This window comes from Bidens hawaiensis, unplaced genomic scaffold (genome assembly GCF_021521415.1).
Source record: "Bidens hawaiensis isolate Kalapana, Puna unplaced genomic scaffold, B.hawaiensis_p1.1 tig00001511_1, whole genome shotgun sequence".
NCBI lineage: Eukaryota > Viridiplantae > Streptophyta > Magnoliopsida > Asterales > Asteraceae > Bidens > Bidens hawaiensis.
The window spans coordinates 2,683,394-2,706,516 of NW_027491085.1; the positions used below are offsets into that span (position 1 = coordinate 2,683,394).

The following is a 23,123-nucleotide window of genomic DNA, read 5'->3' on the forward strand; positions in this document are numbered from 1 at the left end:
AATAACCAAAAGAAAAAGACACAAGAGCTTCAAACTTATTCACAATAAACACAAATCATTTATTTTCATCACAAAAACAACAGATCATGACCTAGAGTTAAACTTGTTACATATACAAGTTTCTCGTATTTAAGGTCGATCGCCACAACACAACCAAAAATTTACATATCAACTCTTTCTCATTGGCTGATAATATCAGCTAACGATTTCTTGATTATTTCAGCCAACTCTTTCCTGTAAAGCAATAACAGGTATCTTTAAACTATAACTAAAAGATGTTACAAGTTAAAACAAGATATCACAAATTTCAAAATAAAAGTTAATCTATGAAGAACAAAAATACTTTAAAGATGCATTAAATTAATATTAATATTTATAAAACATAAAAAATATATTACATTATATGTGAAAGAGCTGGTCTCAAAATATTAACTAAAATGAAAAACAATATATCTGACACTAGGTGGAATTGACATAAACTATTTAGTATTCTAACTGAAGGTAGAACGGTTTACCTGTCGGGCTTGAATAAGAGGTAGCGATATACGAACCACTGGAATTCAAAAAATAAGTTTTTAGTATTTTTAAAATGACACAAATTAATAAAGTGTCAATGCTGATTGCTGCATATGATATGACCATGCAAAATAGCATTACTTACTGTTGAGAACAAAATGCCAATGAGCTCAAGTACGCCTGGGAGAACAGGAAGCTTGTCGATAGCCTACTTGCATGAGAAATAGAGTTAGAATATTCATCAACATTAGTTGATATGAGTGTACGACGGGTTGAAAAACCGACAGTTTGTTGTTTTTATGAAACTGAAATAACCAAACCCAACCCTCAACCTATGGTTTGTGTTTTATTCAAAACTTGAACTTCCGTTTGGATTTGGTTTCAGTTTTGCATGTACTGAAAACCGAGAAAACAAACCCAACCGACTTTTATAACCTAACGGAGTAACCGAACCCGTAAAAACCGGAAAAACAATATTTTTTTTATGGAACTTATGGATTATAATTTTTACTTTTTTAATTCTAAGTAATGTAAAAAAATTAAATAAATGATGTAGCCCAAAAAAATTTAGGCCTAAATGTGTAATAATCAATTGTTCATAAATTAGGCCCAAAGTTTTATGCCCAAATTTTTTTGAATATTTTTTTAGGCCCTAAAAGTTCAAACCCAAATGACAAAACCAAAAAAAAAAACGAACGCTTTTCAAAAACCCAAAAATGGGATATTCGGTTTTTGGTTCAATATGAGCCCAAAACCGACCTATGCACACCCCTAAGAGATAATGATTGGATATTTATCCTATTTACTACTATTACTATTAAATTGATAATAATGTTACTAATATTATTAGTATTAATTTCCCATTATTATTAGTAGTATTAGTAGTAGTAGTAGTAATGTGTTATTATTATTAGTAGCATAGTATATAACTTTGTAAGTGAAGGCGCCTCACACATAAGTGAGAGATTGTTGATTTGAATCTCAACACTACATTAAGATCTAAACAAGATTAGATGAGTAAGCGTTTACATTGGTCACACTAATTGAGGCCCAAAAGGCAACGACCCCTGCAAATCCAACTCCCAAAAGAGCAACCAGATCTTCAGGTTTATCCCACTATTCAAACAAAACATATACACAAGAATTTAAGAATAAAATAAAGAGAGATAAATATTCATGATCTCATTTATAAATATAAACTTAATTTTTTCAAAAAAAAAAAAGAGCGATTGGTTATGTTCCTCGTTCTATTAATGCAATACACATCTAACATTCTCATTTAGGACTTACAATACTTTGGTCAGATGAAACAGTGTTTAAAGAAGTAGAAGACTCAGAGCTCCCACTTCTAGCCTTTGCAATAAAACCAACACGACCTTGTTTTCCTGCACTCGGATGATGTTATACGAAAATAACTAAACATTTAAAAGCATGAAATCATCAAAAAAGTTACAATTATGTCATCATACAATTCAATAAAGCATAAGTTTAGCGATGGCCCGTGTTAACTCTTATATAAAATGTAACACGTAACTGTATGGTCAATGAGGCTCTCGGGTATACCTGTTCGTTTGTTAACATTTATTATTATTTCAATTTAATTTTTATACAACTCTATTACCCAATTACCCAATGCAATTAAAAATATAAAAGCCAAAAATTAGTTATAGTTAGTAAATTATTCTATAAGGAAAATGAAAATAAAAAAAGAAATGTTTGCGGGTATGGTTCAGCTAAACGAGTATGCATGTTTCGAGTAATCATAACGGTAACGTCAATATACCATACCCATCCGGCCATCCCACCCGTAAAATTTCTAAAACTAATGCCATACCCGAATAATACCATCAATAATTTGAAGCTAACTTCATCGAAAACTAAACTTAAATCCCTAATACACAAAAAAGATTATAACAACAATCAAAACCCATTAGCATGTAATCAACTAATATTAAGAATTCAACTAAAAGCGAGTGAAAAATCCCAAATTTTAACCGACCCAGATCGGTAATCGAACTACAACATCATAATTAACATGTTAAAACAAGAGTAAACATAATATTATATAGAATAGAGATACAATGTACCTCCAAAGGCGGGAAAAGTGTGTTTGTGAACCGGTGTACAAAAGGGACTGTCTTGACAGGCGAAGAGAGGAGAAAATGGGAGATTGGAGATTAGTATATGAGCCATGGATGGATATCTGAAACTATGGAATTGATATTGAAAAGCAAATTTAGCAATTTTGATGAGAAAATTGAGACTGGAAGGAAGTACGAGAAGTACGAATTGGGAGTGGGAGTACAAGTTGAAGTTGATTGGAATCAATGGCAGCAGGCAATCAAAAATTCGAGAGGTTTATCCAAAACCACAAATTATCATCTGGCGCGATGACGTCACGTTTGGAAATATTTAGTGTTATAATGGATGGTCAAATTGGGGATGTAGCTCAAATGGTAGAGCGCTCGCTTTGCATGCGAGAGGCACGGGGTTCGATCCCCCGCATCTCCAGTTTAAATGATTTTTTGTAAAGTTTAAAATTACACACATGTTCATTATCTTGTAACATATACTTTTAAACCCTTAAAAGTGACTTTTATCTTATTTGATAATCTAGGGATGGTCAGGAAGTTTCTCACCATTAGGATGAAATTATGTGAAGCTCCAATACCGTAGGTGACAACTATATAACATACCTCTCCCTCTCCGACCGAAGGTAACCCAGAAGACAAAATACGAATACGCAAACACCCCAAATAGCATTGAGAGATCCTCAATAATTCGAAAGCCTGATGCTAAAGAAAAGATGAAGGTAATATAAGCAGACACATTAATGCAATAATACCCAGGATTTCGTTTCGTTACATTTACACGCTTATAAAGCACATCTTTATTCTCATGTCAAGGGTTGATCACAACCAAACCTCTCATGCAGTCAACTTAGTTGTGGTTCAATAATACAGGCTCTAGGTCTAAAACAGTAAAGAACAATCAAGATTTATCCTAACCCAATTTCAATTGTACATCAATATTAACTTGTTATAACGAGTAACTTTTTTACTACATGTGAAATTATATGTTCAAATAAATACTTGTTTTAATTTCATAAATAAGTGAGACAATTACAGACTAACGGCAGATAGACGGGCAATAAGCTGCGCCGCTACCTCCTTCTGAATAGCAAACCCTACCCTACTAAACACAACGTTCCCCTTAGCATGAGCGGGAGTTACTGCTGACCACCTGCTGAACCCACTTAAGGAACTGAACCGCGTCAGGGCCGAGAGCGCCAAAAGTGTCAAAAGCAAATGGGTACTTTACCCGTGCTGATTCTCAAGGCAAGCTTTCTCATGCTTAGCTACTTTACCCGCCTCAGCCTTGTTTATCGCATGACCAGCCACAAACTCGTGGTCCCGTAGCCCAACGAGGGGGGACACACCTGTCAAATCAACGCACGCGTGCTTATCTCCTTCCCATCCAAAAACAAGAATGTCAGCGGGTCGTAGGGTTGATCTCCCATCTAAAGGGTAGGTCAAGAAGTTCACCGGGGCTTCCTTGTTTAAACATGACGATCTAAGCAAATTATTTAATCAAAACCAACGATTACAAATATGTTTATGATGACACTATTAATCTATACCAAGAACTTCAAATATGTACAAATACGAGACTCACAAGTTGGCACAGTTTAGCAACAATGATGTAATCTCCTTACCTAGTGGTGAAGAATCTACATGCTAGCCTTTGTACAACTCTTTAGTACCATTTAAGCCCTCAAACTTTCAGTTTTATCCAAAATATGCTCAAACATTAAACAAAAATTTATGTTAGTAAAAGTTTACTAGAGATATAAAGAACAACTAAAACAAAGTTTTACCTCTCAAGATGAATTGAACTTTTACACATTATTTTTACGTGTCTAAACATGTATGGTTACTGGTTAGTTTGACTTCACAATATTTCTTTGTTCCTTTGTTTAGACCCTATAAAAGGTTATATTTCCATGTTGATTGAGATGAACACTAATGCTAATCATATGTAAGTGGTAAAAAAAATCATCAGGTGTGATAAACAAGTCAACAGCCCGACATGCTCCATTTGTGTCTATGCTTCTAACCAACACACTTCATGATATAAAGTGTCATTTTAGGTCATGATGTATACTCTAACACCAACATAGATTAAAATGACATGACACTTTTAAGATGAATTAAACCGCTCCTCACTTGTATTAAATTTGGTTAAAAATTGGCCTTGGAGTATGCTTTTAACGGGTTAAAAGGTAAAGAACAATATCTTAAATTAACAATTAATATGAGTGAAATGAAGTTAAAAGGATTAAACCATTTCCTTTGGGTAAGATGGAGTGAAATAGAGAAAAATAAGTGATGTTGTGCTTATGTGGAGTTTAAATGGGTTAGAGTATATCCCATGACCTTAGATCTAACAAAAATCAATTATATGATTCAGTTTGATTTTAGATCATGTGGAGTTAAGTTTAATGTTGTGACATACTGTCATATCCATAAGGTAAAAGTTCCAAAAGCCAGCCATACAAATTCTTGATCATTTCATATAATGCATCTAACTCCACATGATCTATTAACAAATGGTACAAGATATATTGATTTAGCTCTTTCACCATTATATTCGATTTTCCTTGTTCACTCAATAATAGTTCATTCATTACACTATTGTACGTTAATTGATAACCGAACCAGCGACAAGGTTTCCGTCAGCCCATCTAGTCCCGTCCCATTTTAAAAGCATTGATGCCATGGAGATCAATGATCAAATAAACCATATATGTATATACTAGAATAAAAAAAAGTATTATATGATTCAAAGGTACAAGATTATAAATTAATAACTAATAAGGTTTGCCATTTGTTGATGGTCTACAATTTAGGATGAAAAATAGAGAAACGGATTATATATGTTTTAAACAAAAGTAAACAAAATGGGGATGTAGCTCAAATGGTAGAGCGCTCGCTTTGCATGCGAGAGGCACGGGGTTCGATCCCCCGCATCTCCATTTTAAATGATTTTTGCAAAATGTTTTTTTTTATTTATTTAAGCATCAGAGGTTTTAAGGTTTTATTCAATCTTGGTTCTTTTGTTTGGTCGAAGGTCAAATGTTTTAGGCGAGAGTCGGCTATCGCAAATTCTACATATTAATATATATCTGTTACGATGGTGAAAGTTAAAATATAATGTTGTACAAGATTAACGATTAGCACTTTTCTGAAGTGCTTTTGCATCTTCGATATATACACATGACAAAATTGCAGACTCTATGTAATTAAGTCTGAATATTTACACATTAAACTTCTTTCTATAACTTCAATTACTCTTTTTTCTAACATTAACCATCATGTTTACTGTCTAGTCGATGGACTTCTTCCTCCTAATGTCTCGAGCCTTTCTATATATGACAGCTTTTTGCTATTTGCAGCGGATGATTGCTTTGCTAATTTTGCGGTTTCATTCCCATTTGATAGCTCTCCTTTGGAATCCTTTTCTTGTTCTAAACTCCAACCTATGAAATCGGATAATGTCATTGAGGTAGGAGGGGCGTTTGCGTAGTTAAGTTTTTCTAAATCTTCTTTTGCACTAGGGAATTTTCCGGATGCTCTTGATGCTGAATCTTTAAGAGAGTTTCTTTTTAGATCTCCCGATGGATTTCGTGCAAGATTGTCGGCATGCATTACGTCTTCGATTCGTGACATTACCTTGTGTGCTAAGCTTTCTAATACTCTTGAATAACTCTCGAGGACTGCGTGTCCTACATCCTGTCAATATAGCAACACACAATGGTATGTGAAATAGATCAAGTAACATGTTAACACACATAAATCTAATACATGTCAAAACGAGTTGGGTCAAACGCATCCTAGTACTTTGTTGTCATAAAAATTTAAAATAATAGTTAACAAATTTATTTAAAATCCCTCAAAACATTTAAAAAAAACAATTAAAAAAAGTACAAAAAATGTCAAGGAAGTTAATGGTATTTTTTTTTTGGTGAAGGTGTCTAGTTTTCTAATGATAACCACAAAGTTAGTAGTAACTGTTAGAATACACTTTGGTGCATTTGATAATGCTTGAAGAATTTATGTATATACATACGTGTGTGAAAGTTTCTTACCCGGTTGTTTTCGATTTTGCTGACATCTAACGCGGATTGAGAAATACCAGGATACCGGTGTTTTAATATAAGTAATATCGTTTCTGCTCTATCTTCAAATTGTTCTCTTTTCTCTATGCTCACACCTGAACCCCATCCCGATTTTCCATCTTTATTTGTCATTTTTCTTCTCCAGATCACAACAGATGCTTCAATTCGGTTCTTTAGATCAAGAATTTTATGCTCTGAAGACAAGTCCATAGCAGCAAGGAAATTATCCGGATCAAAGTGATCAACTGTAATATTTTTGTAGATCGTGTCTCCCAAACTTGCCCGTCCATTCTGTCACAAATGCATCATTTTTTATCAACTCAAGGTAATGATCTTTCTATCGTTTTTGTTGTATAAAAATTTGCAAAAAGAGTAATTTTGAGGGGAAATTACAAGAAATGAGAGTGAAGAGTATAGATGATAAAATCAATTTAAGTTAACATGTGTGAAAACCAAGCAAATACTTGTATATGATACATAAGACAGTTATGTAACTGTATACACATGGCTTGCGTGGTTTAAATTGGTTATATATGTATCAAACACACATTATACGTGTGAACATTTAAAAAAAACAAAGTTTAATATACGTCGTTTTACCTCCGTTATGTTACCAATCCTAGCAGGAAAAGGAGGATAACGAATTACAATACTCTGAATAAAAATCAAACCGAAGTATATATTATTATATTTGACCATACAAAATGGTTACTATGTCAAAATTACCCTTTCATACATACTTGCTTTCCCCAAATAAGTTTCGAGATTAACATGATACTCTTTCATGTATTTTTATTAGACACACTTACCTTTGGTAGGGCATCAATATAACTTTCTGGGATTTCCATCTCTGTAAGAATATGAGCGTTCATAGCCATGGCTGCTTTGAGTACTTGGTTCGCCGAGCCTTTTTGAAAATGCAACCATTTTCGTGTAAGCTCAGATAAACCGTTTGGAGGAACCTTTGGAGTCGGTAACCACCATTTATCTCCTTCCCTTTTCTTATTTGATTTTGATCCGACGTCGTCTTTAGATACATAGCTAAATTCATTTTGATCCTTAAAATTATCTAAGCATTCCTGTAGTCACACAAAGAAACATATATTGGTTAGTTTTTCTTAAGGCAAGCAATAGTTGTGAATTGTATGTCAAACAAGTCACAAAATAACATATACTTATTTAGGTTTCGGATCGTTCATGTCATATTGTGTTAATGGGATCATGTTCGACGGGGCACGTACATGACAACTAAGGTGCCATTACTTAAACAGTTAAACACTAACATGAACTTGTTTAATAGGTGAGTTACATGTCACAATACGTTTAAGTGTTTAACACAATTAAATGTAAGAAGTTCAATACACGAGCGACACGTGAGCATTTACAACAACCACAATAATAATATTATTGTAGATTCTTTGCTCTGCTAGTCTGCTATTGTGTTCTATAAGACGGATATGATAATATGTTATTTAGAAGACTGTATTCAACATTTCAAACTTTATTTATAAAAAAAGAAATATGAAACTTAATACGACCTTTTTTTTCTTACCATGAGCATTCCATCGAGCTTCTTTAGGGCAGGAATATTCCCACGTACATCGCTTCGTTGCCTTGTAATCATAATCTATGAAACTTATAAGATTTAGTAGCTTAAATTTTCAAAAAAACATAAAAAGAATGTGGTATACCTCCATTACTATGCCATTAGTATTTTGCTTTGAAGGCACAAATTCAACAATGTGGTCCGAGACTGATAACAACCAGTCGATTTCTTTACGCCACCTTGCTCTACTATCGGGTGACATTGGTTCCAATTGCGATATTTCTCCAAATGCAGAAGCTGTAAAACAAAAATTATGAAACTGTGTCTGTGTTTATGTTACTAGTAATGTCATAGTTCATGTTTTTTATCTAAACAAATCACATTTTCTTTTAAACTATTTCAGTTTCCCAAGAAACCAAACATATGTTCAGTTTGGGTTGTAGTTTAAACAAAAGTACAAAACCGTTACAAACTAACACACGTTACAATATGACATCCCGAAATCATCATATTTTCTATATGAAAACTAATCACATAACCAAAAAGAAAATCAAAAAATTAACGTGGTACCTGCGAGATTCGTGATGGCATTCGACAATGCCAAAGCAGAAGAAACGCCTTTTCCTCCACCTGACATATCTTCACCCAACAACAATTTTGCGAATCTCTCCTTCATTGTTTCCATATCTGTTAATTTTCATATCCGAATCAAATTCATAAAAAAAAATGCATAACCGAATTCAAACAAAAATTGTAAATATGTAATTCACCTGCATATATTGTCTCTAGTTCAGGATCTAATTCCAAATTCGTGTCTGATTTATCTTCCGCCATTTCGATTGACGAATTCCAGCAGAATTTAAATAAATTGAGCAACAATGGCGAATCAGAAAGGTGATTTGATGATGGTGTTGTTTACAATGGAGAGAGTAAAAGAGAATGTGTTTTTGGAAAGATGAAAAATATAAAATGGTTGTTAGGACAAGGATGAGGGAACGTGGGGTGCATGTTACAAACAGAATTTAAAACATGACAGAGAAAAGTACTTTTGAATGGGAACTGGATTCTTAAAAAAAAGAATATTATTTCAAATAATAATAAAGTGTAATGATAGTTTAATAGATTAAAAATTAAATAATTTAGGTTTTTATATTATATTATATTATTTTATTTTATTTAATAGTAATTAGATATAGACCTAGTTAAGTATAAGTTCGGAATCAAGTTAACACACATTGATAAACAAATCATGGACAATGAAATTAAAACACATTGATAAACAATTCATCGCGCATTGTCGTGTATTCGTCTAATTCAAAATGCTATAACTTAAGTTAAAAAAATATATGCTCAATTTTATGCAATACGTTTTTTAAAAAAAATACTAAATTTGGATATAATGATTAAAGATAAGTACTATTACCTTTTGCATCACCCCTTACCATAATGATCCTTATCCCTTTCCATTATTCTTAGCCTTCTTAGGCATGACTTGATTTAGAAAAAAATATCGTAATTTAAGAGTAGTATAGATTATCAATTAATAAAAAAAAACTAACGTTCGAAGTATAATATATATTTACACCTCTTTTAATTCGTAGCTCTAATTCTCTTCTTTATGTATTTAAAATAGTCTATACGTAAAGAATTAAAGGACCTGAAAGTCGAGCAGAATATAAGTTACGATGTTTTACAAAATATTGTATCGATTTATTAATAAAAATGTTATTGTCATATGGTACTAATTCAAGGGCAGATCCAATGTTTAGCCAGGGGGAGCGTTTGCATCCACTCAAATCCATTGTTTCCTTTATAAATTTGTAATATATTAGGTCTAAAGACCCAAGTGACCCATTCAAAAAAAAATTAGTGACCCATCCATGATTTTTTTAGTGCCCCAAACTTAACTTTTAATATTTTAAGCCAAAATTTTAAGCCCAAATTTAATTTTGTTATGAACAATAACAATTAAGCTCATATTAGTTAATTGTTCAACCACTTTAACTGAAAATTTGGAATTAGTGGGAGGTGAACAGATAAGGGTGATGGCGGCTTCACATGTTGTCGATGACACTGGTTATAGACCTAAAAGACAAAGGTACACAATCACCAATCAACATTATTATAATTCTGATTGTTTCAACAGTGTTCTCGATATGAAAATCAAGAATTTGGTGATCGCCTTAATGAGATTAACACAAATTTACTTCAAAACATGTTGGCTTTCAATATGTATGATTCATTTTCCAAGTTTGATGCATCAAAGTTAATGAGATTGTGTGAGTTGTATCCATATGATTTTGATAATTCGGACAAAATTGTTCTTGCATCTCAACTTGGTTTGTACATTGATAGTGTGCGAAAAGATGAAAGATTTGCTAATCTGAAAGGTATTGCTAGAGTTACGGTGGAAACAAGGAAACATATCTCTTTTCATTTGATTTATCGATTATTAAAGCTAACATTAGTTTTGCCTATTGCAAATGTAACGATTGAGAGGTGTTTTTCGGCAATGAAGATCATGAAGATCATGAAGACAAATTTACGTAATCAAATTGGTGAAGATTTTTTGAATGTTTGTGTAATTTGAAGTGTTGAAAAAGAAGCACTTTTAAGTGTTACGAATGAAGCTTTAATTAGCCGTTTTTAAAAGATGAAATCACGTAGAGGTCAATTGTAATATGAATTGTATTTATCATTAATGAAATTTATTGTTTAAATTTCTATACGTAATTTGTTTAATGTAAATTTTTGACTCAACCCGTTTCGGTTTGACCCAATCTATTTTGGTTGACTTGTTTTAGTTTGAATTGACGAGTTCTAGTTTGAACTTTTTTTACACCCACTGACTAAATTTTCTGAATCTGCCACTGACTAAATTAGTACTACTAATAGTTCACCCTTCATAAATCATAACCAACACATAAAACCTAAAATAAAAATAAAATATGTATTGAAAGAGAGACTCAACATAATCCAATTATTGGTTTTGGACTTAATGGCTACCAACGGGCCCAATTTACATATTGTTACGTTACACTCACAAGTCACATCTAGCCCCTTAAATTTTGAAATAAATAGATTTGGTCCCCTTTAATAATAAATGAGATGACCATCGCCATCAAAATTGTAATTCGTTCCAAGTCCAAATTGAAATCCCAAATCTGGACCATATAGCTTCTCAGCATAATTAAATTGAATTCGGGTTCAACGAATTGGAATCCAATGCTTCTAAGTTTTCGATATTAACGGATGATGAGGATAAGATAAGTAATGATGATCAGAGTCTCATGTATGATTGTAAAAGCATACACATACTCAGTTTCATATATGTAGGGCACTAGATTACTCATTATTCGTCACATAGTATACCCTCTTAAATATGTTTGTCGGGCTGGATGGGATGGAAGAAGACCAAGTAGGGCGAGAGTGTTTGGGCTAAAGTGGGAAGACAATGCCACACGAGAACCCTAAACAACATCATCAAAATAGAAACGGGGTGGCCACCCCATACGTCAAAGAAGAATATGAGCAAGTGGGTTGGAACACATGAATGAAGCAATGAGAACCTTTGTTAGCTAGCGAAATTGACGGGAAGAACATGATGCAAAAGATGCATAATGCCTAACTTTAACAGAGAAAAATTATAGTAATCAAGTTTATCAAGTGATTTTAGAGTCATTCAACTTTCAATTGTGATTATTTTTAAATTAAGTGATCTAAATGGAGCATATATGAATTACTATTTAGTGATTATTTTTTTTAATCTACCTTGAAATTGTAAATAATATTAAAGATTAGAAATTCACTACACATAACCAAGTTTCATAATTGTTTAGTTTAAATGAAACTTAAAAAAACTTATCACTAACTATTAAGTATTAAGTAGAATTCATAGATGTTTAATTTGTCACTTCATTTTAATAAAAAAAAAAAGTTACATTACTAGAACACCTAATGCTAACCGAAAGCTGAGTGACTTGAAATGAAAAAAAAAAGAGTTTGACTTCACAACTTTAAGTGTTAAACAACTTCAAAGTATTTATCTTTATATCCATATATTCATTCTAAAATAAAATTAAATAAAAATAAAAAATTGGAATGTATTAGTAAACCCAAAAATAAAGAAAAAATGTTTACAAAGTATGATTTGGGTAATCCAGCAAAATATCACATAATCATACTCAAAATGAAAATACTCATCCCAAGTGTGTTGTTTGTCATATTTCATCCATGGATGATAGCAAACAACTAAACGAAAACATACTTAAACCTCATTGTTAATTTGACCAAAGTCGTTAAATGGAATATAACTTTAGTGAAAACAATTACATGAAATTAATTTACATTGCTTCTAATGTTGTTATCTATATGCAACACATATATTATACAACAAAATTGTCAATCTTTCTATTATGTTTTCTGGTCAAATAAATATATGGCTATTAGGAAAAATGTCACAGAATAGTAACTAAGTCAGTTATAATTATTATCAAACATACACCGCAAGGTCGTTTCATATGCCGTGAACACCGCCCCATTCACAATAAACGCTCTAAACACCGTACTCCCAAGTCCTCGGAACAACACTCCGGCACCGTCCATTCTAATGCTCTGCCGGAAACAATCCACTATTCCGGCATACTTCACCGGAGAATCAGCCGTCTGAGCTTGAAGCCTTGTCTTAACCACATCCACCGGATAACAACACACCCAACTATTAAACCCGGCGAGTCCTCCGGCCTCCACCATTGTCATACAACTCTCTTGGCTGTTTCTCCGGCAACCCGGATGAAGTATCTCTCTAACATATTCATATGTCCAGAAATAGACGCCGTATGAGGGTGCGTCGCGTATGGTGGTCACGGTTAGCCCTCGGAACACGCCTTTCCATCCTTCGGTCTGTATGATGTGTTTGACTAGACGTGATGGCCCGCTTTTGGGGTTGGTTTGGTTTTCGAGTTGTAACCGGATTTTGATGAGTTCGATTGGTGTGATCACGAGGCTTTGTATCGCGCCAGCTCCTGTCCCGCCTAATAATACGCTTGCGTATGAGGGTGGGTCGGTGGCGGGACGGTGCCGGTCGAAAAATCTTGATAATGTGGCGTTAGATTGAAAAACCAGTGCGTTCTGCATTGAAAGATCGCATTAGCTAAGCAAAATATGACACTTTAACTTTTAAATCATTCAGAATTGAGTGTTTGAGATTTTAATAAAAAATTCTATTTATAGTAATTTAAATAATCTCAAACACCTTTTATTGCCAATGTTACCCGGAAGGTAACGGAGGCAGGAGGAGCGCCCATGCCTTTATAAAGGGCAAATAGTCCTTCTTTAGCTGCAAAATTCTTAAGGATACCGAATGTGGATTTGTTTTCACGACTTTGTTGTATAATTCTAACGGTGTCAAGGGGGTGCCCTGCCACAACACCAGCAACTCCACCGAATCCCCCCGCTACAAATTCTTTGCCCCAACCGTTTGCAAGAAACTCTCGCCAGCAATCCATCTTGTTAATTCTCTTTATATACCAGATAAATAATAAAAAGATCAAACTCAAACCTAAATGGAAAATAAACAACAATATAATCTAGAAACTTATATTTGTGCGGTTTGTCTTGACCCTTGACCATATATAAGCGGAACTAGAGGGTCCCATGGTCCCTTGACCCTCTGGACGGGCAAAATTTGGTATCCGGTGACATCATGCCCTTGCAGTCAAGCCTGTCTAAAAGTTGTTATTCTTTTTAAAATTTGTAACTGCAACTGATATAAAAACGGTTCTATAATGAACCGTTTCGCCACCGACCGTTCTTTCCCTTTCAAAATTTTATTTTATTTTTCATGTATGTGGGTTGATTGAAAGGGACTTCATTGAAATTTGTATAGGAATATTTGTTTGGTTAATGTATTGGGAGCCTAATAAAACGGGGTGGGGGTGCGAAACAATAGGTTGCCCATGCACTAGGAAGTGGTTTGTAAGTTTGTAACAAAAGTTAAGTCAAAAAAGGAAATAGAATTGGGTCAAGATGATGTGTTATAACTTATACGTGGGCCGATAGGATGATGTTTTGAGTCTTTTATTGAAATTTATTAATCCAATTGTTTATTTATTTACATCCGGAACATAGGACATTCTAATTATGTACTAATGTAAATCACCAAAGAGAATAACGCCTCTTACACCAGAGCATTACACGCCTCTAAACATGTACTGATGTAAATAACTAGAATGTATTATGATTAGTATCAGTGTATCACGAACCTTACACTCATACAAGGTCCGGGACTTGCAACACTGTGATATCACCTGCCAAGTTGCTTGGGCGAAGGGTATAAGATACAAAATTGTACCCCGCCGACTCTTCCATCTCACCACAAATCGGATATAAGATCGATGGGACATTCACGTTCCCTCTAGCTAATGACACGAACGATGAAATTTTCTCAATTTCTGCCCTCCATACTAAAATTCCAACGTTTTTCGGGATCCAGTTATTCCAATTAAACAAGTAATAATTACCATACCTTTCTTCATCCGACAAGCATTATTTCATACTTCTACCGAGTATTATTGTGACAAAAGAAACAATACCATATGTCCTCATCCGCTTCCAAGTTAATCTGTTGGCAAGATTGGAGAAGCCTTCTTAATTCTTCAATTTCGGCTACTGCAGACGACGATTCCAACCCCACAACTGAAGTATCTCACCCCCATAGTCATACTCTATTTCAAATTACATATTATTATTATTATTATTATTATTATATTGTTAATACCATTTACGAGTTATGTTTTTATATGTAAAGCTTTGCTATGAGTTCATGAAGTTCTATGTGGTTTAGCAGTTTGTGGATCGTAAAGTGGTGATTCTTTTGCCTCTCTATTCCATCAAAAAGGCTGTCCTCGGTAGATTAGGTATCCTCATACTTAAACCCGCCTAAACTAGAGAGGTCCAACCTTTGTAAGCCGAGTTCTAGTAAACCTTACTTACGACTAGCCCGTAAGAATTAAAGCCTTAATTGAACATTGGAGGTCTACAGGGTTTCAAGATCGTAACCAGATTCGTAGTTTTTGGTAGCAACACCGAAGAATATACACAAATGCGCTTTTTAATTAAATTACACAATTAAACCTTCAGCGCCCCCGGGAACTCGAACCTATATATATAAATCTTAATCAAATTTGAGGCAGTAACCAAAATTGCAATTTAACCTACAAACATGTATGTATTTATGGCTAACATCAGGGAATCAGTGGAAGGCATAACAGTTCAAATAAAGCAATCAACATCAAGACAAAATATCAGCAAGATTATTACCAAAGATTCAACATAGATCATCTATTCAGTTTAATAACCAAACATATTGAAAGCAACATTTCACAAATCACAACATATAAGCAAGCAGCTTCAGTCATCAGCCTCATTTCTTTCCACTTTTCTTCAGACCGGTACCTCCAAGTGCACCCTTTTGTGCCTTTGCTCTAAGTTCCTTCAAAGCCTGCAAACACGACGGATTTATGATTGTACTTAAACCGTTGATCTACTTATTTTAAAAAACCCTAAACACCCACTATATATAACCCGTATAACTAACTAAAAAAACAAAGTCTTACCTTCTCCTCATCCTTCTTCTTTTGAATATTAGCCTTATCAATCTGCAAGGACAAAAAATGTATTTGACAAATCATAACAAAAGCTAGAAAATTTTGTTATAATGTTACAATTCTTATGCAGTTTATTTGTCTTATTATACAAATCACAGATGCATGTTAAGCTGCTAATTACAATACAATCCCATATACTACATATGCTAGATTCCTAAACTAACCATGCCCCTATCGATTACAAAAAGCAAAATCTAAAACCGCAGACTGTTCTTATGCCAATTCCACTGTGATTTCAGTATCATTTAGTATCCGGCTATATATCTGATTTTTTGTTAATATCTTGTGTCTTCAATATTATCTACACACTTGTTTAACATAATATTACACTATCACTAAACTACCAAAATAGCAATCAAATCAGCTGAACACCAATATCATATTAAAACTTAACATCTAGCTTAAAAAAACATGAGCAAGTAACAAAATAATAAAAGGTCCTTCAAGAAATCTACATAATAATAATCATAAATTAATGACATACATATGGGGAAAAAATCAAGCAGTAACAACATAAACTAAACTATACGACGATCTGAATAAAAAACAAATTAATAGCTATGATATGAATAATCTAAGATCGGAAAAACATAAATATTAAAACAAAAGTAAAAACAGATCGAACAAATACCTCGTCGTACTCTTTCTTTTCGGCCTTGGGTTGCTTCAATGGCTTAGCTTTTCCACCTGCACAAATCACACAAGGTTTATACCAAATCAATAAACTAATGGATTGATTGATTGAATCTTATTATGAAGAAGATGAACGAGTGAGTAGTACCTTGCTTGGAAGACATGATTGAAATCTAGGGTTTGGAGGTTGGTGTAGGCAAATAATAATAATAATAATAATAATAATTTGGGGATGAGATGAGATGAGATGAGATGAGATGATAACCTAATTTTAACGCGGAATTCGGATACCACTAGACCCGTATTTATATGCGGGTTTCGAATAATTGAGTGCGTTACGAATATCATATGTGGGCTTTTCTACTTAAAAGATTGAAAATATAAGGAAAATTGGTTCACAATTCCTAACTATTTGTTATTTAACAGACTCATTTAGTGACAATGTTGTTTCCAATGTTCGAGACTAACAGAATCTTAACTTGGTTAATTGTAGATCGGCGGAATAAAGTTCTTGATCGGAAAACTCACATTCGTGTTCCTTTTGTGGACATCGAGCCACTTGCTAAGGCCTAAGGTGAAAACTACCAAAAACAAGAACAAAGGGAACGACACCAATTGGCAGTCAATGTCCTCTTTTGATTTAAGGACAATGCAAGAAAACAATTGAGCTCGGACATATTCATATATACTAGCTAAATGCCCGCGCAATGCGGCGGGGTGCACGCTCAACTCGACATTGAATGCAAGTCATTGTCAGTACACAAGTCACCTGATGATAGTGCGCGCGTAGACTGAAATTTGACGCGTAGCTCGTGCAAAGCCGGTTACATGTAACCGAAGATTGAACACGCGTAACCGGACCCGAAAGCACGTTACCGAAATTAAAACATGCTTAACCAACACCAGGTGTGTAATTCATTCAGATTACCGACGCTTACCAAGATTGAACTATGTGGGTTACATGGTGCCGGACACACGTTTATCGGCCCCGGTACATGCAAACAACAACATATGCGTAATGAATGACGAAAATCAAGAAGTAAATCTGAATTATACAATAATTTCAAATAAATCATTTTTTATACCAACTTGTTTTGGCCTCAAAACCATTCCGACCCGACAACATTCTGACCTGGCCCCATTTTACTCGAACTTGTACCGTCCGAACCTTATTCACCTTTTTTTTTGTATTGACTCATTCCGAACCAGATCTAGTTTTATAAATAACTCGGGCTCGCCGACTCGACATGTTGTCAGTCCTAAATGTTAATCACGTAACATGTTAATTTTTTAAAACTAAAAAACTATAGAAATATCATACTCAAATTAAAAAGAATAAAATGTCCGTTTTTATAGTGTAATTTTTTTTGAAAAAATAATAACGTGTGAAAAGGCTATGATCGTTAAAAAGTCGTGAGATAGTTGGTTATGAATTAGGGGGTATATGTGTAACTATTTTTTAAAATTAACAAATCATTTTTTCAAATAATTTCAATAATTAGCAAATCTGAATTATACAATAATTTCAAATAAATCATTTTTTATACCAACTTGTTTTGGCCTCAAAACCATTCCGACCCGACAACATTCTGACCTGGCCCCATTTTACTTGAACTTGTACCGTCCCGAACCTTATTCACCTTTTTTTTTTGTATTGACTCATTCCGAACCAGATCTAGTTTTATAAATAACTCGGGCTCGCCGACTCGACATGTTGTCAGTACTAAATGTTAATCACGTAACATGTTAATTTTTTAAAACTAAAAAACTATAGCACTATCATACTCAAATTAAAAAGAATAAAATGTCCGTTTTTATGATGTAATTTTTTTTGAAAAAATAATAACGTGTGAAAAGGCTATGGTCGTTAAAAAGTCGTGAGGTAGTTGGTTATGAATTAGGGGTATGTGTGTAACTATTTTTTAAAATTAACAAATCATTTTTTCAAATAATTTCAATAATTAGCAAATCTGAATTATACAATAATTTCAAATAAATCATTTTTTATACCAACTTGTTTTGGCCTCAAAACCATTCTGACCCGACAACATTTTGACCTGGCCCCATTTTACTCGAACTTGTACCGTCCCGAACCTTATTCACCTTTTTTTTGTATCGACTCATTCCGAACCAGATCTAGTTTTATAAATAACTCGGGCTCGCTGACTCGACCTGTTGTCAGTCCTAAATGTTAATCACGTAACATGTTAATTTTTTAAAACTAAAAACCTATAGCAATATTATACTCAAATTAAAGAGAATAAAATGTCCGTTTTTATAGTGTAATTTTTTTGAAAAAATAATAACGTGCGAAAAGGCTATGGTCGTTAAAAAGTCGTGAGATAGTTGGTTATGAATTAGGGGGTATTCGTGTAACTATTTTTTAAATTAACAAAAAAGAAGTTAAGTTGAGGGACCAAAGTTATAAGTGTATTTGGAAAGACGACTTTACGTAATACTTGTGAAATGGTTGTGAGTAAAGACTTAATTGCCCCTAATAACTAAAACAATGAGTTTGGTACCTCTTAAAATTTAAGAGGTCCATAACTCATGCTTTATATATAGTATAGATAATGTGGGAGCCACGAACTCTATTGAAACTATCGAGTCGCGAGTTCTCCAAACAAATCAACAAATAGCCGTAAGTTGAATATTCGCAGCTTGAGAAAAGTTATGACCTGCCCATGATCCTGCAAAGGTCCAAATATCTCTTACAAGTCACAACCGAGCATTAAAGAAGAAGACGCTTCTCATATTCAGCTTCCATAAAGCAATAAAGCCGTAAGTTGACAACATGGAAATTCACCGTAGAACAAGATTCGAGGGAAAAGGAATCTTGTTTTGACAATTTTCTTCCAATTCCTGTCGTATATGATACTTGAACCCAGGATCTTCCAAACATTCCCAATCCAAAGGTGTTTAAAGGTTTTGGATTTCTCAATAGACCACCAATCTCATTGTTGTGCAGGGGCGGATCAACGTGTATAACTACGGGTTCACGGAAACCCACTGAGTTTTAGGTTTTATATAGAACACAAATATAAAATATAATAGTGACCCTGATACGTACCCACAAATTGCAGTCAACACAATTAAATAGTTACCAAAAAAATGGTCAACTCAATTATTCAGTTACCAAAAATAGAGGAGCAAATCATGGGACGGTTTTTAGCTTTCTTCTTGTTATAATAGTGTAGAGATTAAGGTTAGGGGATATCTATGTTTATTGTCAATTAAAATCAGGGTTTATCAACCTTGTATTTGGAGATTTGCCGTCTCGAATTGGCTAATCGGAGATCAAGCCTATCTCGAATGTGGCTAGTTATCTTAGTTCCAGTAATTTAGATTTCTGGTTTCTATCAATGGTTCCATTGCCGGGAAACACGATAGTGCATACCTGGAATAACCAGAAGGAAGGCAGTGATGTTCACCATGATACCATCGCTGCTCAGTTGGCAGTTATAGCAACTCGACTTGAGTCCATGGAAGCCCTAAAGGACGATATTGCAGCACTCAAATCACAGGGCACGTCTAAGGACAAATCCGGCGGTGGTTATGGAATAGTCGGCGATAACTCCTGGAACCACAACCGAAACCATCATTCATACAACAAAATTGACTTTCCAACCTTCTCCTCTGGCGATCCAAGTGATTGGATTTTGAAGGCTAAAAGGTATTTTCGTTATTACCAAATTCCTAGTGATGAACGGGTTGATATCGCTCTCGGGAATCTCGAGGGGGGAAGATTTGGATTTGTACTCGTGGTTGTCTCCCGAACGAGCAATTATTTTTTGGAGTGATTTGGTTCATGTTCTGCAAAAACAATTCGGTTCCGTTGAATTCTAGAACCCTGATGAGCATCTTTGTAGCATTAAACAAACTGGCACCGTTCACGAGTATAGGTTGGAATTCACCAGACGAGCTACCAGGGTATCTAATTGGCCCGATAATTGCCTACTTGGGGTATTCTTAAATGGGCTTAAAGAGGAGCTGAAAGTTGAGGTTCGAATTCATAAACCTCAAACGGTTTACAGTGCTATGAGACTTGCTAAAGAATATGAATCCAAGTTAGGACAGAACCACTCGAGGCTGTTACCTGATTCTTTTGCACCTTCAACTACGGGTCACCGATGTAAAACGAAAATATTTAGAATGCTAGAGGCTGCAGATGAAGAAGTGAAGACTTGTCCAGCAGAGGAAGAGGAAGAGAATCACAATGACAATTTGGTTGAAATCAGCCTACACACCATTGCAAACAATTTATCATTTCCTTGTGGTAGGTCTAATGGACCTATTACAAGGCCCTCATCGAAGATACCCACCACACTTACGGTTCTTCAGGATATAATTTGGAAAATCTACCTTCAACAACATCTCGTTTCAGCTCATCCATGGGTCTATGAAGTTCGTAAAAATACAATTGAATGGCTTATCGCTTGGCTACCAAATTCAAGCTGGAGTTACAATGATATGCCACACTCTATGAAGCGAGTGCGACTACCATTGAATGGCTTATTGCTTGGCATGCCAAATTCCTTCTTTTCGACTTGAGGACAAGTCGTTTCTCCAGGCAGGTAGTATTGATACGTACCCACAAATTGCAGTCAACACAATTAAACAGTTACCAAAAAATGGGTCAACTCAATTATTCAGTTACCAAAAATAGAGGAGCAAACCATGGGACGGTTTTTAGCTTTCTTCTTGTTATAATAGTGTAGAGATTAAGGTTAGGGATATCTATGTTTATTGTCAATTAAAATCAGGGTTTATCAACCTTGTATTTGGAGATTTGCCGTCTCGAATTGGCTAATCGGAGATCAAGCCTATCTCGAATGTGGCTAGTTATCTTAGTTCCAGTAATTTAGATTTCTGGTTTCTATCAGACCCACATTTAAATGATGATAGAACCCATAACCAAAGTGGAATCTTAGCCTTGTGACAAACACCTTGCCTTGCTGATGTGAAAATCTGGGATCAATTCCCACTATTAGTGAAGAAACACGGAACCACCCCTCAAGGTCTAACACGTTAGTCCGAGGGTTATGGTTAAGTATTTCCCACGATGGGTTATTGAAGGAACATGAGATCTCACCCCTCCTGGGTAAGATGGATGTTGCTCTTCGGTTTTGGAACTAACGAAGCCTCATCTCGATCTTCTTCTCCGGTTGCTTGAGACCTGCCATGGAAAGACCGGGGGGGAGTGGAGGTGACTGCTAAGAGTAAACTTATTTTTACAGACACAAAAATATTGATGGTGGTCATAAGAGTCCAAGAAAGGATCCCTTCAAGTGAGATATGAAGGTCCTTTATATAGAAGACTCATGGCAACCATCATGAACCCTAACCTTATTGGGCCAAGCTCGGTTAGGGGTTATCTCCACAACCCCCCGGCCCATTGGGCCTTAGTTAGTAACCAAATAATAACATAACAATTATAAATGTAATAAGTAAATGGTCGTACCGGGGGTTTGGTACCCTACCTCTACAAGTTCCCCAAGTCCGTAGTTGCCATTTTAAAGAAAGGGGAGCTATGGACTTATTTGGAGTGCTTGAGGGTTAAAAATAATGGGTTTTAAGAGGTTTTAAAATCATTATGGTGAATTTTGGTGGAGCATGTCCGGGGCGCGTGGGATGAATCGTGTCCGTCTTGAACATGACATGTCCGGGGCGCGTGGAACGTATCATGTCCGTCTTGGGTTATTATCAGGTTCCCCAACCTTTATGTTTGGCGCGTGGCCGTTTGGGATATTATTTGGTTCCCGACCTTTGTGTTTGGCGCGTGGCCGTTTGGGATATTATTTGGTTCCTGACCTTTGTGTTTGGCGCTTGGCCGTTTGATCGGAACGTGTTCGACGCGGTGGGCCGGAGCATGTCCGTTTAGATCGGAACGTGCCCGACGCGGTGGACCGGAGCGTGTCCAACGCGGAGGAACCGAAGTATTTCCGGCGCGCGTTAAAATAAGTATCATTTAATAAACGCCAATTTAGATTGCCAACAATGGAGTATCGTTTTTATTAATTTTGCGGCTCTTTGCCTTCTTTTATATATTATGAAATCGATTTACGCATAACACTTCGCAGCTACGCCGTGTTATAAACGGGCATGCCATCGAGTTTGTTTAACGCATACATGTTGTACGTCTCGTTGTTGCGAATGTCGTAATCTCCTTGTCAATCTTAACTTTGGCGTTTTAGGCGGAGCGTGTCCGTTTTTGGCGGATCTTGCCCGTCCTTATATTTGGCGTGTAGCCGCATGTTTTTGCATTAATATGCGTTAAACTTTTTATTTTGTTTATTATATATACAAAATCAATATAACCAAAAAGTTAGGTTTTTGTGAAAAATAATTCACTTACATGAATGAATGATATGTAGCCATCCGTGCTTTGTTTGTACCACACGTTCCGCATCCGTCATTCACAGTCTGCGGCTTTTTCTTGTACATGCAAAACTCATGTTTTGAGTTATTTGTAGACCATAACAAATATCATGTCATACTTGAGGGACTGTTATGGAAATTTGGAAATTAATTTCCTTTCACTTTCTTAACGGTTAACACTACCACCTTCACTTGCCATTTGCTC

At 35.0% G+C, this 23,123-nt stretch overlaps 3 protein-coding genes and 2 non-coding genes across 6 annotated transcripts; 2 read left to right on the forward strand and 3 right to left on the reverse strand.

Moving 5' to 3' along the window:
- Positions 1 to 35: 35 nt before the first annotated feature.
- LOC143581020 (protein CURVATURE THYLAKOID 1C, chloroplastic-like) lies at positions 36 to 2,856 on the reverse strand. Of its 2 annotated transcripts, none has more exons than XM_077063903.1 (7): positions 2,803 to 2,856; positions 2,604 to 2,725; positions 1,807 to 1,901; positions 1,546 to 1,632; positions 662 to 724; positions 516 to 553; positions 36 to 234 (listed from the first exon to the last, which is right to left on the reverse strand). In XM_077063903.1, the coding sequence occupies exons 2-7, from the start codon at positions 2,707 to 2,709 to the stop codon at positions 180 to 182; spliced, it is 444 nt and encodes a 147-aa protein (XP_076920018.1). In that variant the 5' UTR covers positions 2,710 to 2,725; positions 2,803 to 2,856; the 3' UTR covers positions 36 to 179. The 2 variants fall into 2 exon arrangements, with proteins under 2 accessions (XP_076920018.1, XP_076920024.1); XM_077063909.1 differs by having other exon boundaries at positions 2,822 to 2,850.
- A 98-nt stretch (positions 2,857 to 2,954) lies between these two features.
- On the forward strand, positions 2,955 to 3,027 carry TRNAA-UGC (transfer RNA alanine (anticodon UGC)). The gene has a single exon. It is a non-coding gene; the product is annotated as a tRNA-Ala (tRNA).
- A 2,451-nt stretch (positions 3,028 to 5,478) lies between these two features.
- Positions 5,479 to 5,551, forward strand: TRNAA-UGC (transfer RNA alanine (anticodon UGC)). The gene has a single exon. It is a non-coding gene; the product is annotated as a tRNA-Ala (tRNA).
- Positions 5,552 to 5,740: 189 nt separating this feature from the next.
- LOC143581037 (rop guanine nucleotide exchange factor 12-like) lies at positions 5,741 to 9,339 on the reverse strand. Its single transcript, XM_077063917.1, has 7 exons — positions 9,011 to 9,339; positions 8,811 to 8,927; positions 8,386 to 8,537; positions 8,247 to 8,321; positions 7,504 to 7,773; positions 6,665 to 6,985; positions 5,741 to 6,308 (listed from the first exon to the last, which is right to left on the reverse strand). Exons 1-7 carry the CDS (start codon positions 9,072 to 9,074, stop codon positions 5,895 to 5,897), a joined length of 1,413 nt encoding a protein of 470 aa, XP_076920032.1. The 5' UTR covers positions 9,075 to 9,339; the 3' UTR covers positions 5,741 to 5,894.
- A 3,165-nt stretch (positions 9,340 to 12,504) lies between these two features.
- On the reverse strand, positions 12,505 to 13,747 carry LOC143581048 (mitochondrial arginine transporter BAC2-like). The gene is made up of 2 exons (XM_077063925.1): positions 13,514 to 13,747; positions 12,505 to 13,370 (listed from the first exon to the last, which is right to left on the reverse strand). The coding sequence occupies exons 1-2, from the start codon at positions 13,745 to 13,747 to the stop codon at positions 12,717 to 12,719; spliced, it is 888 nt and encodes a 295-aa protein (XP_076920040.1). The 3' UTR covers positions 12,505 to 12,716.
- Positions 13,748 to 23,123: the final 9,376 nt, after the last annotated feature.